The sequence below is a fragment of the Polyodon spathula genome, chromosome 14, assembly GCF_017654505.1.
Source record: "Polyodon spathula isolate WHYD16114869_AA chromosome 14, ASM1765450v1, whole genome shotgun sequence".
NCBI lineage: Eukaryota > Metazoa > Chordata > Actinopteri > Acipenseriformes > Polyodontidae > Polyodon > Polyodon spathula.
The window spans coordinates 7,356,067-7,379,823 of NC_054547.1; the positions used below are offsets into that span (position 1 = coordinate 7,356,067).

Below are 23,757 nucleotides of genomic sequence, written 5' to 3' on the forward strand. Positions count from 1 at the left end.
GGGAGTCTGCCTTGAACTGAACATGAAAGTCCATGTACTAAAGCAATAAAAGACAATGCACCAAAATGATAATTTTGTTGTTTTTATTGACTTCGATATCAAATGGGCACTGTACATTTATTTGCCTTTTTTGGCCTTGATCTTCCTCAAGTAGAATTCCAGCTCTTTGCCTTCCAGGACATATCCATCAGCCCTGCCACACTGACCTGGCCTTGAGGCAATGCAGGCTGCAATAGGAGAGAAACAAAGCTGGTCAGCTTGGTCTACAGGCACTTTCCAGGATCATTTCAAACTAACTGAACAAGTCTTCTTCAGATCCATTGGGTATCATCGCTTCTGTTTCAGTAGCAGAACTGGATTAATATCATCACCAGAAGACCAGAAAAGCAAGTGTACAAGCCCTTTCAATAGTAACTGTATCCAATGTAAGATTGATGCAGTCCCAAGAGGTAATACTGTGTTACTCACCCAGGAGCTTGCCCTGCTGAAACTGCTCTTCTAGGAGGGTGCTGATCTTGCATGTCTTCTTGCGCTCATCATATTTCTTCTGAATCTTTTTTGACCTTTTCTTATTTAGGACTTCCTCTTCCTCAGGGGTCTAAAATACAATATCACAATAAAAAAAAAAAACAACCAGCAGGGGGCAGAATGACTACAAAGTAGTTGCCACAAAACTTTAGGCTAACTTCACTAATGATCCACCCCCGCCCCCCCACCTCAAAAAAAATAAAAAAGGGGGGGGGGGGGGGCATCCAATGACTAAGATATGCCAGTTAGCTGCATCAGCTACAATTACTTACACAACATAACTATAGCTGAACCTAAACACTCCTATATTATGATATAATCTACAAGAAATTAAAAAGGCAGCATTACACTGTTAAAAGAAACCAGAAACGATGCCATCGTAATCAAAATCTCGCTCAGGTGTCATAAATATCATCACTTGAGTTCAGTAGCAGAACTGGACAGAAGTTATCATCACAGAAAGACTTGATTACAGAATTTGCATCATTAAACAATCTAGGCATTGGCCCTTAGCATCAAGAATTACTCCAAATAGCTTGTTCCCAATAAAGTATCTTAAATCCCAGAGAAGCCATTTACACTTGCCATGAACTTACCAACTTGGCTCCCTTCTTGCGACCGAGGGGGGTTGCATAATGGGCCTCATACCACTGCCTGAATGGGGTGCTGTCGACCTGGACAATGCAGTTCTTCACCAGGGTCTTGGTTCTAACCAGCTCGTTGTTGGAGGCATTGTACACAACATCAATGATTCTGGTCTTGCGGGTACAGCCTAGCGAGGAGGAAAATCAAACTGTTACAGCCAAAACTCAGGTTAAAAAGTAATGTATACGGTACACTATCAGCATGAGGGATGGAGGGAGACAAAGCAACATGAATATCTATGATGGGATTCAAACCCAGGATCTGAGCCTAGTCTTCCACTCTGCTTTGTTCAATCACACAAACACGTGGCAGAGATATCTGAACCAAATTTACTCAGGCAGCAATGCAATCAGTGTAACTATGACAAATTCCCCATCACAGCTGGGCACAAACCAAGACCAAAACAGCCACAGCAAGCCCACCTTGGGAGTGTGTTCTCATCACAACATTGCTGAAGATTCTTGCATAAAGTACTGGCAAGAACTCTGAGAATCGCTATGGAGATGCAGGATAGACCACACACAGCCTAAATACGGGATGTGCTGTAAAAAATTACCCTGTACGAGCTACTCTAAAGTTGAAATATCTACAGTCAAAGAAATTAAAATAGCCATTTGTATTAACTCTTCACTCACACTCAGAGCCCCAGGAGAAGTTTCCAACATCCAGCCTGAGAGCACGGTATTTCTTATTGCCACCACGGACTCTCACAGTGTGGATACGACGTGGGCCGATCTATCGGGGATAAAAAACAGAACCATGGTATGGGACCAGTCAAATGCTTTTCATTTCAATTGACTTAGGCAAATTGTAGCAATTCTGACTCTCCATTATAACACAACAATCTTGGGCAATGTGATCAGTGTAACTATGACAAGGCCTAACATCGACAGGTTTGAGACATTGACCAAAACGATCAAAACAAACCTGCCTAAGGTCACGTTTTCATCATCCACATTGTCTAGGCACACCTGCATGCACTTCCCTTACTGCAAGCCTACAAGAGTACTCTACTAACAAAGACTGCTGCGATTTTAGTCATTGATCAGGTGTTAAGTTTCACCTTAAGTAATACTGGTTTAGTAACTCTAGAGACCTTAATACTACACGTGGCAAATGCCAATTACTCAAATCATACATCCACCAGAGGGGTACTTAGCTCAATAAAAAGTTGTATGCTCTGTGCAGTTGATCAGTGCTGTCCTTACCTTTGTGTTTGCGGGAGGGCGACCCAACTCATACTTCCTTTTCTTGTGGTAGGGCTTCCTTTTGCCACCGGTCTTGCGGCGTTTATGCCAGTTGTCCCTGGAGATACCTGGGTAAAGAATTTGGCAAAATAATCTGTTATTATTGAAATGCTAGTTCTTTACTTCTAAAGTTTATACCGTAGGTTATTCTGTGAGTGTTCAGTTCTCCAAGGTTGTATCCACATTTTGAATCGGAAACAGCATTAGTCATCATGTACACTCACGTCTACGGTCTACTTATTTATTAAAACAGTTGACCTTAAGGCCAAGTAAATGCATTAAGTTTTAAACATACACCGTGTTTCAATAACTACTACATGTGACTGCATGTGCACGCGTGTGAGCAAGGCCTAGACATGAGTGTTACACAGTGGCATCGCCTAAAAACAGCCACCGGTAGCGTAAAGCAGCATTTAACTGTTCAGCTACAATGCCTGTAACATGGCATTACAAGTTTAAACTACAGAGATCCAGTCGCTAATTACGACAATGCATAGCCAAAACGTTTTAACGTATCCCCTCATTCAAACCTGAACTAAACGCGGCCTAGCAAAAAGCAATGCCTCATTCACGCCGTCAGCTTTTCTGTACCGTACCCAACGAAACAACGCGCCAGTTGCTAGCAAAAATCAACCATTTGAGTTTACACCTGCGTACCAATGCAAAACTATAAAACATTGGAAGAATCCTACCTTAGTGTTACATATTTATCCATCTGCCAAATGGCTTACAACGCTATCAAAACAACAGATCGCACGAGTGTATGATCAGATAGACAAACGATTGTAATTGTAAAGTTATTTTCCTGCAACACAAAGCACGCCGCCTTACACAACTACTTTTTTAACAGCAAAAGAATATATTTACCACATTGGAGTTTCAGCAATTAACGGGAAAAAGACGACGGGCCTCTACATCCAGTCAGAATACAGAAACAAGATTAATTTGCCAAGTCCCCGCATTGTACTGTCAGAAAAACCTCCTGCCGGCGGCCATCTTAGAGGCACTGTTTTCACCCTTTCTTTTTCCTGATCAATTTTATTATTAATTTCACAATTTAATCCCCCCCGATATTGGTCTGCCTGGCTACTCGGATGTTTCCACGGAGACATTCTCTGGTTTTCACGGCCATGTCCCCGGTATAAGGAGATGATGAAAGCCGATTCCCTACCCGACCTCTTAGGTGAAGCACATACCCATTCTCAGGCGCTGGCTGAAAGAGAAAACGCAAAGCCTCACGGGCAGGTTTGATACTTACCAGACCTCGCGAGAAAACGGGAGATTTGTCGTCATTGAGTGGCAAATGAGTTTGTGAACCATGTCTATGAGGGGCAAGTTTTATATGTTTTTCGAAAAGTAAAACGAAGTGGTTCACTGCATTAAAAACAAATACACAAACAAGAACAATTGCTGTGTGAACATGTTATGTCTCATTAATTGACTTCAAATACATATACGTTTTAGTACTGTGTGACATAAAATTAACTTTAAATCACTTTATTAAACTAATTTGAATAAGTCGTGTTTGCTTTATATTTAAACCTTTACCTTAATGTCAAGTGGTTAATAAAGTACTAGTTAATGAGTACACTGTACAATATATGATTAATATGTCTTTGAATCCTCAATATCAATACTGTATTATCTTTGTGTGTCATTACACTTTATTTCTGTAGATGCAATCCAAACTTGGACTGTATTCCACCTGGTTTCAATAACATTTCTATACAGTAGGGTACACTTGTGAAGTCACATCACTGATTAAATCAAACTGTCATTCGTTACACAAATTAATATATTTGCCGAAAAAGAATTCATTAATTTAGGGCTGTAGATCCTCTGTATCACAAACATAACCTGCAGCTCTGCAAAATCATATTCAATTGTACTCTGAAATATGATTCCTGGGTTTACTCCAACCTTTCATGTTTAGCCTTCTGTGCAAGCACTGTTACCTGACCAGTAACTGTATTACCGAAAGTGGATTTAGCATCAAATGTCAAACAGGTAACCACTTAAAGGTTTTCAATTGGAATGTACTTGTATGAGAACAGTTCCTGTATTTGTTAGTAGGCAGGATGAATAGGCTAGGCTGGTAATGATCTGTAGGTATACATTTCTGAATACCAAGGGGGCATATATTCTGATACATATTAGAATTCAAAATTACTTCACTTTAATAAAAGAAAATGTGGAAAAAGCCTGGCAAACAAAACGAAAGTGAGCTGTTCCGTTAACGAGAGATGGTTTTTAAAGCCTGCAACAGCACTATTAAGACAGAGACATTTTCAAACCCCCCAAATGCTTATTGTTTTGAGCCAAAATAAGTCACAAGACAACGTTCAGTTTTTTAAATTTTTTATTATTATTATTTATTATTATTATTATGTACATGTGATTGGCAAATCGGTGTAGATATATTGTATTCGTACCACCAATATCAGCTACAGTAAGTGCATATAAAAGCCATGTGGTATTTCAGTACTATTGATTTTGTTATCAGTTTGTGAGCCATCACTCCTCCCAGGGGCTCAGGTCTGTATCTATTGCTACGCAGTTGTAGGCTGCATAGCGAAGCTTCTCCTCGCAGACTTTAGCACTGAGGATATGAGGAAACAGACAGCGAGTTAGTATGACAACTACTGTAGAAAACTAATGGCATACTTAGAACACTGATGCACTGAAATTGTTCAGTGCCATGAACGCATTATGGGAAATAGGGAACTGCACACTGCTAATCTTCTACAGAAATAGCAAACAAGTTGTTTTGTTCCATCTTTAGTTACACTGAAGTGTTTCACCCTCTTAACAGATGGCACCTTGAATAAGCAGCTTTTTGTAATTACTTGTACACCATCAATAGTATGTATGTTTAGAAATATTCTGTGGCTATCTCAAATCTAGTAGAGAGTGCATTTCTTGCGCACTCCTTGCTACGTTAGGCCTGCAAACGAAGTGAGTCGGCATACAAGAGAAAGTACACTCAACTTCAGTGGCTACCTCATTCGAGGTAGCCGCTGAACACACTTTCACATATTAGAAGTCATTACATCTAAATAAAAAAAACAATTTCTAACCAGATATCAAAGCACTTCACTTGTTCATGCAGAACCTGTTGTCGTTTAAATGTTTAGAATGCTTTGTCACTGACATTCTGGTGTGTCGCTGCTGCCAATAGGTTCCAGAGGGGGCTTGTCTTGTCATTATAAACATTCTCTTTTGACTCAAAGGTATGAAATATCACACATTAAATAAGAGTCATTGTAGATTCGTGTTCTCAAGTGCCTACCTGGGGTAGTTTGGTAGAAAGAGGGTACTGGAGCAAGTAGATGACTGTGGAAGAGCATCTGTGGTTTCAGTTCTAGAGGACAATCATGAAAGAAAGACATGACACTCTCTGCCAAACAAACAGTCGGAGGAAACTGCAGAGTAATTGCAATGTAAATGCTGGATCAATATATTATTTAAATTGCAGATATGGTTCTATGATCAGCAGTCAGTGTATTTGTCAGCTTCCCTGCAGAAGAAAGCTCTCTATTCCAGGACTCTTACCCCTGTTTATCTGGGAAGATGTAGATCGGGGCAGGAAGTCGGCTCCTGCCCGTAACGAACCTGAGGAAACGGCTCCGGTCCTCTGAAGTGGTTTAGAAACAAGAACACACGTTCAAGATTAACTCCTAAACTTCTCCTAAATCTCAAACCTCTGCGACCAATTCATCTTATGTATATTAATTATTATATATATTTTTTTCTATTTTACAACTTATTAAACTATACTATAAAAGTTTAATAATTACACAAGCAGGCACCTCTAAGACAATTTATGCAGTTAAACTTTTTTTTTTCCACTGACCGTTGGTGAAGTTAGTCAGTGCTTCCCATAGATACTGCACTCGTACTTCAGAGTGCTCCAAATCCTCATATCGGGCTAAGAGGGGAGGGAAATAAAAGAGTAAAATGCTGTTCACTCAGTACAATGGAGCTGTCCTAAACTACCCAAATTACAACATGAATTACAGGTGGAAACGACCAGCCGTATTTGCCAGTTCACAGATCAGGCTGCGATACATTAAATATCCAGCAGGCGATGTTGTCTACACAAGTCCCTATGTGCAAAGTGGAATCATAAGAATTACTTCAAAGTTACTGAGCTCTGCACAACAGAATTTGTGTGTCTGTACTCACTGAGGCGTTTGAGGGCCTCCACGGTGATCTCAGGGTCTCCGCACACCTTCTTCTCCAGTTCCTGCCAGGTCAGGAGGTCGAGGACGGCCTGCGGGACCACTTTCAGCAGACCCGCCTGCATCGCTGCGATCTGATGCACAATAACACCACCACATTTAGTCATACCTCCTTCAAAGGTTCTTTCTAAGGATTTTACAAGTAAGAAATAATAAATTGAACCAGTCTAAAAGGTATCAAGTACTCATCTTGAGGATGCTAACACACAGGGTGACACCAGCCTACCTGTTCACGGCTCTCCTCCAGCCTGGCTTTCTGCACTAGCCGGATGAACTCCTTGCGGTCTTCGTACTTCACCACAGTGCTGCTGCCGCCAGGGCTCAGCTCCACCACGCGTCCATCGCTCAGCAGGGTGGTGTATGTCAGCTCGGAGCCGAACTTGAACTCAAACGTCTCCTTATCCATGCTCTCCATTGCCTCCAGCAGCTTCACCTGAAGGGGAGAAGACAGTACTCTACAAATTAAAATAGTTCAGTGCCCTGTTCCACCTTTCATGAGCCGAGAGCGCGGAAGGTGGGATTATCGAACCCTAGTGATCTCTGTTGATCTTATGTGGGTAACTCAAACAAATGATAATGTATTCATGCAATGTAAAACGTTGCAGCTTTCCCTGCTCATCACTCAAGACAGTAGTTCTCACCAGCACAGAGTCAACTGCAGGAAAGTCCTTGCTCCAGCTCACTTCTTCTCCCGTTAGCTGCTTCCACACAATCCCAGGCAGAGCCAGCACCTACAAGATCACACAGCAGCTCAGTACTACAGTGAATCTTAGGATTCTGTTGTGAGTAAGGCTGTAAGTCTATGTTTAATGGACTAAATTAACCTTTGTATAAACGATTGTTTAACATTGAAAACATCACTTTTTAATGAAAAAGTAGAATTGATGTTAGTCATATTTATATATTACTTTTGTATTTATTTCAAATTTACATTTGATTACGTGGTTTACAATGTTAAATGATTATTTTTTTAAAATACCCCCCCCCCCCCCCCCCCCCCCCCAAAAAAAGTGCAAAATTAACATACTCTATTTTTGGTTAAACTTTTTAGTTAAATACTATGCAGTTTAGGATTTTTATTTTCCTTTATCGTTTAGACATTTAAACCTTAAGGCCTCAACAGCCTGAGACTGAATGCAACAAAAATCTAATTCTTTATAAAAGTCAGTTCCCCTCCATAATGGGGAGACACCTCTCAAACTAGCATCATTAAAATTGGGGAGATGCAAATGCATGCTGTTGTACTTACTAGGAACTCCTTTCCTCTGAGAGCTGCTCCCATCAGCTGTCCAATCCACTCATATTTGTGAAACTCCCTGCAGGAGGGGTTTGGGACGTAGCGATCCCGCGACTCACCAGTACCCTGCAAAGCAAAAGCAAGGAGGCCCTTCAAACTGTGACACGTTCATGTTGATCTGTGCTGTGCCAGTACTGATTATCTTAATATACAATGAGAAGTGTATGGTGCTCCATTTCTAGACGTCAGTTCATAGGGCTTCGCATTTCAGGAACCAGCAAACTTAATAAAATAATTCAGCGTAATCTAGACTGCTGTAGGGAGTGCTTAGGAGGAAGTATTATTTTTAAAATGAAGTGTTTAAGGAAGACCAATAAAAAGAAAAGATACCAAAGGATTGCTTGATAATAATAATAAAAAAAAAATCATACAAATGCTTATATGGCAAAACCTTGAAGTGATAGATCTAAGAATAGCATTTGAACCAGACCTTCTCAGGTTCAACTGATACAAGCCCAGGTTGGAACCAAATCATGGACCTGATAAGCCACAAGTTCCACTGCTTAAGAATGTATGAATATCTGCGTGTGTTGTAAATAATAGTACAATGAATGCTTCCCACAGACAATGCCAAATAGAAACTAAACAGTAACCCTGACATACCAGGTTGGATGTGCGAGTCAAGAAAGGTAAAGGCACTGGGCATTCAGCAGAACTCGGGCACAGCTCCTCAGACATATCAGCCAGACTGTCTCGGAAACCACCACCTAGTGTTGGACAAAAACGTGCAAATTCTAAAAAATGGTTTTAATGATGGTCATACACAAACAAATGGGCGCCTCATATGAACTTCTAAAAACAATGCATTTCATGTCAAACTAAAAGATATTCGCAGCTATTCACAAAACTTAAACAGTTTTTTCATTTATTCTGTAGTTTTATTTACTCAACTAAGGAATGTAAGGAGAACTATATTTCCTGTCATAATGTGCAGGATCAGTGCTGTTTCAATAAGGTATAGATCTAGAAGGTATAGATCTAAGGTACAGAGCTGGAAACTGGCGTTTGACCCAATAGAGCGTTCCCTGTTTTTCAGCCGGGTTACCTTGGTCAATGATCCCCTCGGAGATGAACTTACACTCCCACCACTGGTCATAACTCACCGGCCACCTGTGGAGAGAACATACCCATCAGCTACACCCGGTACCCTCTGGGTCAACAGCAAACTTTATTTACAGGAGCTTAATAGGAATACCTGTAATCCAGCATCTTTTCATTCTTATCTGAAGGTTTCAGACCCTCATACACCTGCAATTTAAATTTGTTTAAAATGTAACATGGTAAAACAATACATTCAATACAATACTCTGGACTATTGTCAGAATCACATTAATGAGTAAACTACTTGATTCTTTGTAAAAAAAACAAAACCACTTTTTTGTATCATCAGAAAATGGGGCTTGTGAATTCTATGTTCATGGGAGCAGTATACCTGAATGAAGACAGCGTGCTTGCAGCTGGGATCCAGAGACGGGTTGTCACGGTGCTCCATGGCTAGGCGCCGGTTGATGTAGAGTCTGGGCATTAAGTCAGGCTTGCTGGTCTCCGAGTCTTTCAGGCACTGTGTGATCAGGGCTGATCGTCGCTTTGACAGCAACAGGAACTGCTTGATATGCTGAAACAGAGGAACACAACAATAATGAGTTGATGCCATTATTTATATTTTTTAAAGTGTAGTAAATAACAAAAAGATAACCAGTTTCAGTGCAGCATTTCTGATTACAGGTAGAGTTGTAGTAGGACTGCCCTATAGCACCAATCAACAACACATGCTTTTAATAATAAATCTTCATATTAATGAAAATATCTATAAGAAAAAGGAGACCCGAGAAAATGTTGCTAGCGCTAATAGGACCTTAAATATAATTCAAAGCCTTGTTTATCACTCCTTTAATTCTTTCCCCTTTGGCAAGACTTAATTCTTTGATTTTAAACGATACTGGCCTCTCAGTGGTGATCACGGAGTACTCTACAATGACCAGTTCAGGTAGGGATACTGTATGCAATGGACACACATGCAAGACAGACCATGTACATTTTCGAAAGGCTTCACCTTCAGATGGTTGAAGGTCCCCAGTGTGTAGTCCCAGGCAGGGACAAGATGGTGGAGTAGGCCATCCAAGAGAGAGATGAACCTAAAATAAAAAAGCAACCAGACGCCTGGACAGATTATAAAGCACTAAAAAGATGTGAAATTGGTCAGATGTGTCTGTGCATTTTAATGTGGTCAAAGGGTCATCCACATTACACTTGGGTAGGAAACAAATACGGACACTTCAGAGTACAGCACTTTTTTTTTTTGGACTAGTCTAAAAGTTGAACTACTAAAACCAGAGCATGTTTTTAACTAGTGCAACCAGAGTATATCAGTGAGCACTTTATCAGTGCTGGTTCTCCAAACGGTCAACTGATTGGCATGAACTGCAGTTGTTCCAAAGATAGCACTAGTTCTCAATGTCAAAGGTCAAGTTAGAACTCATTTCCCTACTCTTTTAGCTTCAGTACTATTTTCACTGCTTCCTCAACCATGTGCAGTTTTCATAATGAATACACTGGATTTTATTTATCGCACTCGGTACCTCTGAATGACCAGGACTCTTCGGTACAGCACCTCCCAGTCGGTCCCCTCTAGTCGTGGGTATCGAACCAGGTTTGGAGATTGAAACATGTCTGCGTTCAACCCCAGGTCCCGCTCTCTGGATGACTTGATCTTAATTCCTCTGATCCGGACGTCAATTCCTTCATCTGGGCCAGGAGAAAAAAGAAACGTATCTACACACTGATAAGATTACAGACAAAAAGATTCTGCAGTAGGCTTTCCAGTATGACAGTCTAGTTCCATACAAGGTATCATATTTTTCCTGCGGTATTTAATGCACTACTGACCTCTGCATTCCACTATTCGGATTTCAATGACTGGCAGATGTGCGGTCATGTCTTCCAAAACGCACACTTCTCCAATCAGACTCCTGGGGAAAGAGACAAGACCATGAAGATGCAATTCACTTGGGCAAATTTTTTTTTTTTTCAGACAGATTTTCCGAAGCTTTGTTTTGGAATTTTTATTTCAATAAGAAAGGTGTATGGAGGAGCGCTGAAATGAACATTTTTAAATGTTTTACTTTTAGCTTATTAAAGCACGGTAGACTTACATCAGGAGTTAGAAATACAATTAAGAGCTTTTTTGAAGAGACCAGCTTGCAGTATTGGAAAAAGCAGATTCCTGATGCAGGAGGGAATCAGAAATAGACACTTTCAGAGGAAAAGAGAAAAGAAAAACAAACAAGCTCGAGGCAGATCAAAGACGTTCTGTGAACCTACTCATCGATATTAACGTCACTGAGCTTCTTAAGGTTGTCTCCTTCTCCTCCATACACAGCAATTCTCTTGGGCATGTAATTATCATCTGTTGTGTCAAGAGTCAGAATCAACTTCCTGGAAAGAAAAATGAATGACGTCAATCTAGTCCAGCTGCAAAAGGTTGATCTAGTAGAGCGTAATGGGGTAAACAGAAAAGCAAATCAACCAACAAAAATACAGAATGCTTTTCTTCAACCATTACATGCATTTCAAATTTCAATCATGTTTACAAAAATCACCATTCATGCTCTCTATATACTCCTGGCGTCATGGGAAACATTCACAAGGAGTCTGATAGTGGGGGTAAAGATCTCTCACCTACAGCACTAATTCAATTTGCAGTACATTAATGCTGATTCAATCACACTGTGGAAAACTGCACTGTACACAGCTGGTTATTTTCAGTAACTTAGGGCTGTGTCTTCACTTAACAGCGGTACTAACAGATAGATACCTGTAACTTTTGTGTTGCAGTCTTTTAAGTGATCCAAGAGCTTACAAGATGACATTTATGGCTGTACACTAACTGCAGGTTGGATAGAGGAACAGTGCAATAGTCTACACACCAATGGTTTTTATTTTACAATACAGGGGGCATCCTTACTTTACAACAGTCCCTTTCTTCATGCACAGGCGTATCCAATGCTGTCCCTGCGCTCCGTCACTCTCCCAGTATGTGCCAGTGTCCCCATCCGTCATGCACCAGGCACCACCATTTGGGTCTTCCTAAAAACAGGCAAAACAAAGATGTATCAGTACACACCAAGACCAACTGTACACAGAGATACAGATTTATATTAATGAAAGCAATATCTATAGCATAAATAGTAAATTGTTATGAATCACTTAAATGGCTGACTGAGAAGGCATTTAGAAAAAAACAGAGGCCTCTCTGAAACCTTCCTTTGACACCTGGTCTAGAACTAGAAAACAGCAATAAACCTTCCGCTCCAAACTTTTAGACATCCATTTGGTACAGTGGCCTTAAAGGGACATTATTCCTGCTGCAGGAGGACGCACAGGGACAATCCGTGTAGTAAAAGAGGTTTAAATACTGCCACTTACAGAGCAGGAAGACACGTCAATGCTTTCCACATACTGCTTGATGCTTCCCAGGTACTCATCCTCTTTACCGATATGGTCGTAGAAATAATGAACTAAATCTTCATCGCACTCAAATGTCCAGGTGGGAGGAACATACCTGCAGTTACAGAAACACAACAAAGCATGTCAATCAAGCAAGCATCCTTTTCTTTCACGCCTTTCCGTATAAATATTCTGAACTTGGATGATTCAGAAGAACTATATGATCCCGTGCCAGGCTCAAAATCATTGAAGATGATTTTTTTCAAGTGTTATGTTGCCTGATTTTTTTCACTGGGTAAAAGCTCGCCGATTACCTGAGTTTCTGCACTGCTGCATCGTCCTGCTGTGCGACTCTGGGTTTCGATCCCAAGTGCAGGGAACACTGCGCATCCACAACCTGCTCCCACCTGTTAAAAATAATAATCAAAACAGAATATCAGAACACTGCAGTTCCACAATGCAGGGTTCTTTTCCTATATGTGATTGATTCTGTTCTTGTGAAAAGGTGGGTTTATGAGACCTGGTATAAGGTTTGTAGTCATATCCAAACAGCTGCTCCTGAAGCTGGACTCTCTCTTGTGACTCCACAGGAACCAGCCGATCCCCTCCCTCTGCATGCTTACAAACCAGGATCCAGCCCTCCTCCACATCCAGACCACTCTTGTGCTCTTCCAGCTGTTCCTAGGGAGGAAGAGAAACCATTGGTGGCCATGACTGACTGTTCTAGGTTACACTGTACACTGTGTTTGCGGATCTGTGTAAGGCAGGGTAGGGTAGGGTAGGGTAGGGTAGGGTAGGGAAGGCCAGACCAGCAACTTGCAGCATCTAATGTAGTCAATGGTCAAGGGGGATCCATTGTCAAGCTTGGAACAAGCACTGTAGTTGCTTAATCTAGCAAAACCAAGTTATAAGACAGGTATCTAAGTACAGATTGCTTACTCAACATTCAGAACAAGCTAATCCAGATCATGTCAGGTAAAGTGAGTAACGAAATTCTGAAACGTCTGAAAGAAACAAAGTAGTTTTCTGTAATCTTGGATTGTACATCTGATTTGAGTCACAAAGAGCAAATGTCTGTGACTATGATTCGTTACTGTAAGCAACTCTCAAGTTCAAATCAGTGAGCACTTTTTAAGGTTCCTTGATGAAGACACAACAGGTACGGGTCTTACAGAATAATTTCTGCAAGAACTGGAGAGGCTTGGTTTAAACATTGATGACTGTAGAGATCAGGGATATGACAATGGCTCCAACATGAAAGGAAAGAATTCAGGTGTTTAATGTAGAATCCTAGACTTGAACCCTGGACCTGAACCCTTTGGCTGTCTATGTTCCTTGTGGATGCCACAGTTGGAATCTTGTCATTGGTGATGCAGCTATGAGCTCCAATGAAGCAGTCACTTTTTGTTGGCGTTTTGCAGAGAATATACACTACATTCTCTGCGTCGACTCACCGCTGGAAATTCAACGTATTGGGTCTTATGTTGAAACCACTGTTTCAAACACGATGGGAGTGCAGAGTGGAAAGTGTCAAAGCGGTGCGGTTTCAGATTGGAGAGATGCATGATGCTGTCATCACTATTGCCAAAGAGCAGTGTGCTAACGCCGAAGTATGACATGAGGCTTCATGCACAAAAACTCCAGGAGTACACATTCCAGGTATTACTCGTTGTGTGGTACGATATACTGTTTCGCATTATTCGAGTAAGTAAAATCATGCAAATCATTCGACATCAGTGCAGCAGTCCGAGTTGTTGAGGCAACTCATTCGTTCTTGATAAAGTAGCAAGAAACAGGACTCAATGATGCCAAAACAACAGCAAGGGACCTTGCTGAAGAAATGGGAAACACACCAGAATTCCCAGCAGAAAACGTGAAACGACCACGCCGCTAGAGAAAACAGTTTGATTGAGTGTGATGACCAAGCTGCACTAGATCCAGAACAGTAATTTCGTGTTCAGTGCTTCAATAAGCTTGTCGACACTGCTTGCAATCCGTTGAGCATCTCTTTGAGCACAGGAACACTGCAGATACTTCAGTGACAGCCATAGTTTTAAAGATATGGAAAAAGAGGAGTTACACAGTAAGTGTAACAATCTTCAGATACACCTGACATATCGAGGAGAGTCAGACGTCGATGTGAACAACTCGTCAGCTTGGCTGACCTTCTGCCACCGAAATCATCACCACTGGATGCTTTGCTGCTCGTTTTATCACATAGATTTCCCCATACCTGGACTGCACTCCGAATACTGTTAACGATCCCTGTCAGCGTAGCATCAAGAGAGAGAAGTTTCTCCAAACTGAAACTAATGAAAAGGTATCTTCATTCAACTAGAGAGACTGGTTGGACTGTCCATTCAGAAATTCTGCCTAGGGTGCTACTTAACCCAGCTCCGGGCCTGCATGGACGTGGCCATTCAAATCTGGTCTTTTTCACCTTTTTAAATTGAATTTATCATATTTTTCCACCATTAAGAAAACAGAATGCAAATATTTATCATATGCAATACATTGGTTCTTGTACATTGTTTTACAACAGCAACTTTGCCGTGGTCTTCTTAATTTGTCCTGTTCGTCGTGAATTGCCACTTTATAACACTACACAGGTACTTAAAATTCAAAAAGTTGGTGGTAGCTCGTTTTTCGGATCTGTTCCTGTTTCTATATGGAGCACTGGACAACTCACATTATAAACCTACTCATATCCTCAAACAAGACTTTAGGGTTTTCCCTGGTTATTTACTGTGGTGGTACGAAGTTGATGTTAGCTATCAATCTGAATATATCACCATCAACACATTATGACGCAAAAGTTGTGATACAATCATATACCATGACGTCACCTAAATCCAGGAAGTGAAAAGATGTAATTCAATTTAAACAGTCACAATAATTTAAATAATATTTGAATACCTTGTTTAATTTCACCCAGAGACCGTAAGTGTTGCAGTGTTCCTCCCCCGTAGCTCTAATGCATGTCCCTTTCTTTGCTTCGATGTTAAATTTTAAGAGCTTTTTGCTCGGCAGAGACTGAAATGGACACTCCCAGACCGAAATAATAGTCTTCCCCGCTGTAGAGCTGCCGGTGGAGGTAGCCGACGAACAAGAAATGGAACTGAACGATGAATCCTTACATATTTTGTAACAAACTTCCTTGGGGACGAAACATAGCGCCTCCGGGAGGGGTTTATTGTGCCTAAAACATTCTATGCATTCAATTAAAAACCGAATTCTTCCGAGACGAATGTGTGGGCTATCGCCTGGAGACATCGCCTTCGAGTAATTTTGAATTATTATCTGACTATATCGCACAGCCGCCACCTGAAGCTGACATCGAAGGCACTTTCTTTCAGCAGCAACGAGCCTTAGTTTCAGTATGTAAATAAAAAAATAAAACGTTTTTTTTTTTCTTTTCAAATCAGAACGTTCTCGGTATATGTGTATGTAGTCCACACCACTGTCTCAATGGCAAGTGCTGGTCTGTTGCTGGTTTCCAGTAATGTCGCAAACTCCCAAACAGCAGCTTGTTGAGGTTCTGACCCAGAGGGCAAAGGTAACAGTGCACACACTGCAGAATCGGCACCGTATGTACTGTTATAAACGAGCCATCTCACAAATAACACGAAGGAGTGTACTGTATTTGCTATTGTGGGCTAAAACTAAATTAAAACTAGATTGGTACTTTTGATTAAAAAACAAAACAAAAACTTTGGGATTTGAATTATTTGGTGATAATATATACTATTTTAAATATGTGTAGCTTAAATTCTTGTTTAATTTGTACTTTGTTGCAAAATAATGAGTAAAGCCTGTTTACATTATAACCGGGCGTTGTTTTTTTTTTTTTTTTTTTTTTTACTGTCTCACCTGCTACAATGCTTAAGGTAGGCTTTTTAGCCCGTTTGTTTGATGGGTCTTTCAGGCACAGCGACGGACAACGCCATAGCTTCAGCTGTGACACTCTCAAGATGGCCGCGCGAATGGTATAAAGGGGGCGTGACAGGGAAGGACCGTCACTTGGCTCGTCGGCTAACGTCAAGAAGACAGGGGACCTGGTTTACTGTTGGTATGAAGCAGGGCATTATGTATGTAAACGTAATCCTTTGTATTTGCTATACGTGGTTATCCAAATGTAAACAACAGTACTGTACTAGTATGTTGCTCAATATGATTCGATTATATGGAAGTAAGGATATGTTCTGCCTTATTTTTACATATCTTTATTGTAATTCTATTGAAATCAAACGACACAACGAAACACAGTACAAATACTTACTGTATATACCGATTCTAGTAATATTGTATGAGAGATATCGGTATCCTGTAAAAGGCAGAGTTACAATAAGAAAAGTCTGTGTTAGCAACGCTGTATTTAGCTAGTGGTGTTATTAGACTATGAAGGTGGATGACAGTTTCTTAAAGTGTTCTCTCGCTTACACGGTGCTTCACCCATCTCTGTCTGTCAGGGTGCTTGATGTATGTGTGAGGCATGTACACAGCACCACGAACAAATACACTTACAGTTGCAAGTGCTTTCAGTCTTCTCTTGTCTGCATTATATAAATTGAAGTGTTTTATCAGGGCAACGCTAACCCAATCTTCTCACGCTAGCATATTGAAATACAGTAAATAGAGATGCCCCTGGGTAGAGCCTGTTTGCAGAAGGTGCCTTTCCTATTCTGTCTTTAACTAAAGTGTAACCAGGTTTTATTACCTGTTGCTGTATATAGTGCATTGTGTGTTACATAACCAGTAAGTGGGGAATGTAAGGTAAAAAGCAAAACTCGGCACTGAAATCAAATGTATCTTTGCTAGTGATATTGGCAGGTGAGAGGTGTTTTTTGTTTTGTGTGTTGTGCTGATTTCTAATAATTAAATGCTTGTTTAATGTCAAAGCATGCCATAATACTGAGACTTGACATATTGGGGAGGGGGAGGATGGATGTTAAAGGCTGTCTATCGGTAGTGTTTTGTTTTTCATTTTACTACTAGATGGATCTAATTCAGATGATGGTTACTGGTCGATTACTAGTGTTTTTACATTTTTTTTTTTTTTTTTTTTTTTTTAAAGGGTGCTTTGAGAGATCTAAATGTGAGGGGTCGAAAGCCATGTGAAGATGTGTTATATAAAATGGCTGTCTGTTATTTTTTTCATTGTGGTAAATTATGCACATTCATACTTGGTGGGAACCCCCTGAACACTTGAGCATGTGCTGGGCTGTTATTCAGCAGTTTTAACCACAATGGGATCAGCTTTTGTGTCTGCTATCTGTAGAGGAGTCCTGCTTGCAGAGATAGTGACAATGAAGGGATGGGTGCAGTGAATTCAGATAAGGAGAAGACACATCATGGGTGGTACAGTTTAGGTAGTGGATGCACTTGAGAGACAAACATAACAGCCATCTGCTTAATAGGAATATAGTCTATATATATATATATTTCAAACAGCAATTTAACTGATTCTTTAAGTTTTTAAAGACTTCTATTAAAAGGTTTGTCTAATAGAATAATAGATATTTCTTTAGTTTGTCTCTTTAATCAACCAGTGTTCATAGCCCTGCTACTTCTACTTGTACTACTAGTGCTGTATCTAATATAATAGAGGCTTTGTTTTCATAAATTGCTTTTGATGGAATCTTTTCAGTGTGTTCTTTTTAGATGCCTTGAGTGAGTAATCTATTATTGCTGTTGTCAGCAGACCTTTTCTGTATATATCTCGGACAACATGTCTGTATCGATTTCAATAAACTCTGTGTAATAGATGGCTGGGCAGTGCAGTAATTCAATGACCTGGGGGTGGGGGGGGTGGGGGGGAGTAGATTTGTCATTCCTGGCATAAAAATAGCAGATGCACTTATTTTTGTTTTAATTTCCTGAATACCTTTTAGCCCAAAGAATTTTCCAGAACTGAAAAATGATACCTTTCTGCGGGCTGCCAGAGGGGAGGAGACCCAGCATGTGCCTGTGTGGTGCATGAGACAAGCAGGCAGGTACCTGCCAGGTAAGGCTTTACTTTCTCTCGTGAACGCAAGTCTTCATAGGGATTCTACAGTGCGTCAGCCAGTTTTGTAACCCTTTTCTTCCGTTTTTCTGTGCAGAGTTCAGGGAGGCATGTGCAGGAAAGGATTTCTTTGAGACATGCCGATCTCCAGAAGCTTGCTGCGAGTTGACATTACAGGTTGTTAAGTTTGTGGAGTCTGTCTCGCAGAGTTACATACACTGCCACAGTTCATATGGAACTGTGCTCCCTCTGGTGGTTGACTTCTGTTCTATAATAGGAGTTATGTAAAAGCTGCAGATTCCACTCCCCCACCTGTGTGCAACGTTTCATAACCAATCTTCCTTCATTTGCGACACTTTTTGTAAAGTACGCCAAATTCTGTATAAAACATACAAATGAAGATGTTCTAGCTGTAAGCAAAGTTTAAAAAAAAAAAAAAAAAAAAAAAAATAACACAGCTATTGTTCCTCATCTGTAAAATAAAGTTCAACAGTATTATATAACCTGATATTTGATATGCTTGAAATAAATGTTCGTGCTAAAATGTCTTGCAGCCTTTGAGACGATTCCCCTTTGATGCTGCCATCATCTTCTGTGATATTTTAGTCGTTCCTCAAGTAAGTTAAGTCTTAAGTCAAACGCCATCATAAAGAAAACTCTTTCATCCGTTTTAGTCATTCTTAAAGCAGACTGTTTCTCGTGTGTGTGCAGGCACTGGGCATGGAGGTGCTGATGGTTCCGGGGAAGGGCCCCACGTTCCCAGAACCCCTGAAAGAGCCGGAGGACTTGCTGCGCCTTAGACCCCTGGTGGACGTGGCAGCCGAACTGGGATACGTCTTCAAGGCCATCACGCTGACCCGCCACAGGCTGGAGGGCAAGGTCCCGCTCATCGGCTTCACGGGCGCACCAGTCAGTATACACTCATCCTTCACTCTGTGTCAAGCTTCCTTTAATAGCTGGTTCAGGAGCTGCTTTCCCTTCTGATGTTTAAATAACACATTTTTGCAAAGATTCATACTGTACAAGTAAACTGGGCTCTGTAAATCAAATAAGTATATGTTGCTGATTTATTTTTTTCGATTTGAAAAGCCGTTGTTATAATGCAAGCTAAGGTTTCAAGTCTACGGTAGGTTCTGACTTCAGCGAAGGGATGGGTGCAGTGAAATTCTGAGGGGGGGAATTCACAGCTAGGGCAGATGAATCAAATGAGACAATAGGCAGATACATGTTAATCTTCTTGTTTGTGATTGGAAAGGTTGGTGCACTCTGTGACCTTTGCTCTCCTTCTGCAGTGGACACTGATGACCTACATGATTGAGGGGGCTGGCTCCCCCACCATGTCGAAGGCGAAGCGCTGGCTCTACCGCCACCCAGAGGCCAGTCATAACCTGCTGCGGCAGCTCACTGATGTCATTGTGGAGTATCTTCTAGGGCAGGTCAGCGCTGGAGCGCAGGTGAGACAAGCACCTCTACCAACATACTGTTCTGACCATGCTGGGGTTCTTGATATCTAGCACTACACACTGGACCACTGGTATTGCACTCTCAAACTGGGAGAGCCACTGTAGCCCAGGACTTTGTTCAAAACAAGTCCTTGGTTCTTAATTTTATTTGACAAAGATTCAAATAAATCAGTCAGACTAATGGCCCTTATAGGCTAAAAGAGACTACCATTGCACCTTCTATTTCCCCTGCTATGTAAAGTGTGCCACAAGATGGCAGTATTATCAAACACCGGTACATAAAATCCACAGCTTGGGAATGTTGGTGGGTTCTCTCTCTCTCTCTCTCTCTCTCTCTCTCTCAACATGTCTCCTCCCTTGTGTCATAGGCCCTGCAGGTGTTTGAGTCCCATGCTGGCTGCCTGGGTCCAGTGCAGTTTAACGAGTTTGCCCTGCCCTACCTGCAGGACATTGCACGCAGAGTGAAGGAGAAACTCAAGGAGTCTGATCTGGACATGGTGCCCATGGTAAGTCAGCCTATACCTATCAACGGACCAAAACTTCATTCCATGCCATTAAATTAAATTTAAAAAAAAATTAAAAATTAAACTGCACTTTTTTTTTTTTAATCGCACTACTGACCTATCAAGAAAATGTGCAGAGAGAGCTGAGAGAAAAGAGAGAGCTGTAATGTGTGCAAGTGGAAGCTTTCCAATTATGGGCTAGGATACATGATATTTGGAATAGTGGAGAGAGAATGAAAGAATCAGATTAATGTTTTGGATTGGATTACACCCCTGGTGTCCCTGTTCCAGATTGTCTTTGCTAAGGATGCCCACTATGCCCTAAAGGACCTCTCGCAGTCCCACTACGAGGTAGTCGGCCTGGACTGGACTGTTGACCCCAAAGAAGCCCGGTGAGTAGGGGGGGTTAATTTAGCAGCTTGTTTTGCTGAAGTAATTCATGAAGCTGACCCTGTTGTACTCTTCAAACCTCATATCAGAGATTATTCAAGGTAATGACATTTATAATTGACACTATTTCACATGGATAATTTCCTCCAGTACACACGAAATTGAGCCCATCTGTAACTAATTGTATGGTTCTGTAATAAGCTGCTTCATTTGGGTTGAGGGTGTATCAAACCTCACAATTCTTTCAAGTGACCTGTTTTTTCAAATAAATTTGCCTTTTAGTTCATGTTTACAAACCACTCTAGCAAGAAATATACCCACAGGGATGCTTTTGCATGTTGGTCACAAAAAACCTTTTATTATTTATATAATAAACCGTTGATCCACATTATTTCCCTGGACACTTGAAAATGACACCTGCTCGAGTTTAATAACTTCTTTGGAGGAAGGGCCTTTCATTAAGCCCATCACTGTCTCTCCCCTCACCCATGATCTGTCAATGACTTTGATTTCAGGGAGAGAACTGGAGACCGGGTGAGCTTGCAGGGCAACATGGACCCCTGTGGTCTTTATGCTCCGAAGGTAAGGCAGGAGATCAGAATTTGTCAACAATGTAGTCCCCTATATACAAGGACAGGCAACAATTGACCTTGCATTCAAAGTAAGTGTAATAGCATTAAGTAGTGTTCTGTTTTCTATCCTATAAAAGGGTTGCTTTGCCTGTGTCAGAAAAGTAGGTATTGTCCATGGAGCTGGTTTTGTTTCCCCACTATTGTGATTTTTATATTTTGTTTATATGTCTACTATAAGACATTCAATTTGATGGGCTGGTTTGTGAAAGGAGTTTGAGTGCAACATTTAAGTTTATTAAAAATGTATATATTGCAAAATTAGAGAAAATAAGCAGCGGCCAATAAATGTGAGCCCGTTCAGGTGGCTGACAATGTAATGCCATTGACTGACTGATTTTTTTTTTTTTTTTAAATGTAGGAGAAAATTGTTGAGATTGTGAAGAAGATGGTGGAAGGATTTGGTACCCAGCGCTACATTGCTAACCTTGGTCATGGGCTGTACCCAGACGTGGATCCGGATCACGTGGGTGCTTTTGTGGAGGCTGTTCACACTCACTCGAAGCGGCTCCAGGAACAGAAGTGAAGCCCTTTTCAGAATGAAGACTGTGGGACAGACTTACAAAGCTCCTGCCCCACTATGAGAGAATTGTGAAATTTTGCAAAAGAGAAAAGAAAGATGGCAGGCTTTTCTCTATTAAAAAAAAACAAACACAACACACTATACCTTAATTTGAATAGCATTACAAACCCAAATTTATTTTTTATATACTAAGTATTTCTCCACCACTGTAGAACCACACAAACAGAGTTCACACCCTGTCCTGTGAGCTACCCAGTCCCAGCCCTTTGAAATATTGTCCAAATACAGTAAATAATTTTTTTTTTCACCAGATCAAACCACTTTAGAAACTCAATAGAGGAAACTTCAATGTTGAAGACTACATTATTTACCATACAGGCATATTGATGCTGCCATCAGAGGGAAGGTAGGACCCGAGGTACTTTTAAAAAGGACAATAATGGTTATAGCTGTTGGTTGTAGATCTTAAATTAGCAAATTGTAAGACCAACAGCCTTCATTTCTGAGGTGCACCAGCTTTTCTGCTTTACCAATCATGCAGAATGAAAACAGTTTGAGAGAACAAAGGGAATTATTGTCAATTTTTTTTGGACCACAGCTGCTGTGGTGTGTATGATTAGTTTATTATGAATCTTTTTTAAAATCAATTTGCAGATTACATGACTGCAGTAAAAAAAAACAAAAAAACACAGTATTGTCTGTATGACTGACGTTTCCTGTCCACGTGCCTTCTGCTTTGAATGTAATTGCAATAATGAATTTATACTCGAATTTCATAACTCCCTAAGGACACCTTAAAAAACATGCCTGGGGGGCTTGCCATGAAGCTCAATCTTTCAGCAAATCAGAAACCCTCAAGAGCCAATCTGCTCCTGGAGACAGCAGGCTGTACATCATTTGTCACAGCAAATACTATCAGCTTTTTATCAGATGTGAGGATTTTGGAAGGTCTTGGCTATGATTGATTTAAATATTAACAATGCTGATGGAGATGTATGGGCTTATCCCTGGTGGTTTATTGCAGATCCAAACTAAAGATTTGTGTCAAAACCACATTGTATCATTGGGGTTTATCAAGCCTGTTTCTCCTCATACCAAATCAGGTCTTATTATACAGCCTCAGAAAGAACAGCTGTAAACCATACTGACAGATTTGGGAGTGTATCAGTGTAGATATAACTGTAATAATGTGTATAGTAGCGAGCACAACACAAAATAATCAAAACCTATTGTCAATTCCAACTTCATCTTAATACAATACCTTTTATAACACGTACAGTAATGTGAAATTGAATACAAATCAATCCACACGTTTTGTGGCTCACCATATGTTTTGCCCCATTAAACCCCCCTCCCCCACATACACAACAGATAGCAGCCGTGGGAATGAGTGGACCAGGTGGGAAAGCCAATTATTCCCTCATCTCCCTGCATGTCACTAACTAAAATCAGCTTTCCAGAGGGTAAACCCAATCACAGTTGCAATGAAAGGGAAAAGAAGACACTCAGCAGCCAACAAAAGCAAATCATACATATTTAACAGCAGGAAAAGCTTGAAGTTCAGATATAGAACTCAAAAGAGCCTCAGAACTGATCAGCCTTATAAGATAGAGATCAGGCAAGGGATGTGAGATTTTTATATATATATATATATATATATATATATATATATATATATATATATATATATATATAGCAAAAAATAGGGAGGCAATCCCCATAATTATTCTATCATAAAAAGTACATTCAGAGGAAAATGTATCTAGTCAGATGTGTGGAACACTAAATATGCACCAGCACCACAATACCTACTGACAGAAAGAGACACTTTTGCTCTCTAA

At 40.7% G+C, this 23,757-nt stretch overlaps 3 protein-coding genes and 3 non-coding genes across 6 annotated transcripts; 1 reads left to right on the forward strand and 5 right to left on the reverse strand.

The window, feature by feature from the left end:
* Positions 1-69: 69 nt before the first annotated feature.
* Positions 70-3,641, reverse strand: LOC121326995 (40S ribosomal protein S8). The gene is made up of 6 exons (XM_041270712.1): positions 3,617-3,641; positions 2,382-2,488; positions 1,809-1,908; positions 1,125-1,300; positions 469-598; positions 70-227 (listed from the first exon to the last, which is right to left on the reverse strand). Exons 1-6 carry the CDS (start codon positions 3,618-3,620, stop codon positions 118-120), a joined length of 627 nt encoding a protein of 208 aa, XP_041126646.1. The 5' UTR covers positions 3,621-3,641; the 3' UTR covers positions 70-117.
* On the reverse strand, positions 307-377 carry LOC121327445. Its single transcript, XR_005951562.1, has one exon. It is a non-coding gene; the product is annotated as a small nucleolar RNA SNORD38 (small nucleolar RNA).
* LOC121327443 lies at positions 918-990 on the reverse strand. Its single transcript, XR_005951560.1, has one exon. It is a non-coding gene; the product is annotated as a small nucleolar RNA SNORD38 (small nucleolar RNA).
* Positions 2,026-2,132, reverse strand: LOC121327447. The gene has a single exon (XR_005951564.1). It is a non-coding gene; the product is annotated as a small nucleolar RNA SNORD46 (small nucleolar RNA).
* Positions 3,642-4,761: 1,120 nt separating the features above from the next.
* On the reverse strand, positions 4,762-15,950 carry hectd3 (HECT domain containing 3). The gene is made up of 21 exons (XM_041271225.1): positions 15,321-15,950; positions 12,925-13,085; positions 12,719-12,811; positions 12,384-12,519; positions 11,923-12,044; positions 11,280-11,393; positions 10,845-10,927; positions 10,538-10,703; positions 10,012-10,093; positions 9,391-9,573; positions 9,154-9,206; positions 9,004-9,068; positions 8,562-8,665; positions 7,911-8,024; positions 7,303-7,392; positions 6,888-7,094; positions 6,606-6,735; positions 6,274-6,348; positions 5,973-6,054; positions 5,710-5,781; positions 4,762-5,019 (listed from the first exon to the last, which is right to left on the reverse strand). The coding sequence occupies exons 1-21, from the start codon at positions 15,675-15,677 to the stop codon at positions 4,935-4,937; spliced, it is 2,574 nt and encodes an 857-aa protein (XP_041127159.1). The 5' UTR covers positions 15,678-15,950; the 3' UTR covers positions 4,762-4,934.
* A 435-nt stretch (positions 15,951-16,385) lies between these two features.
* Positions 16,386-23,586, forward strand: LOC121326387 (uroporphyrinogen decarboxylase-like). The gene is made up of 10 exons (XM_041269644.1): positions 16,386-16,492; positions 18,296-18,408; positions 18,506-18,585; positions 18,963-19,025; positions 19,120-19,317; positions 19,701-19,862; positions 20,240-20,377; positions 20,666-20,766; positions 21,280-21,346; positions 21,755-23,586. Exons 1-10 carry the CDS (start codon positions 16,476-16,478, stop codon positions 21,917-21,919), a joined length of 1,104 nt encoding a protein of 367 aa, XP_041125578.1. The 5' UTR covers positions 16,386-16,475; the 3' UTR covers positions 21,920-23,586.
* Positions 23,587-23,757: the final 171 nt, after the last annotated feature.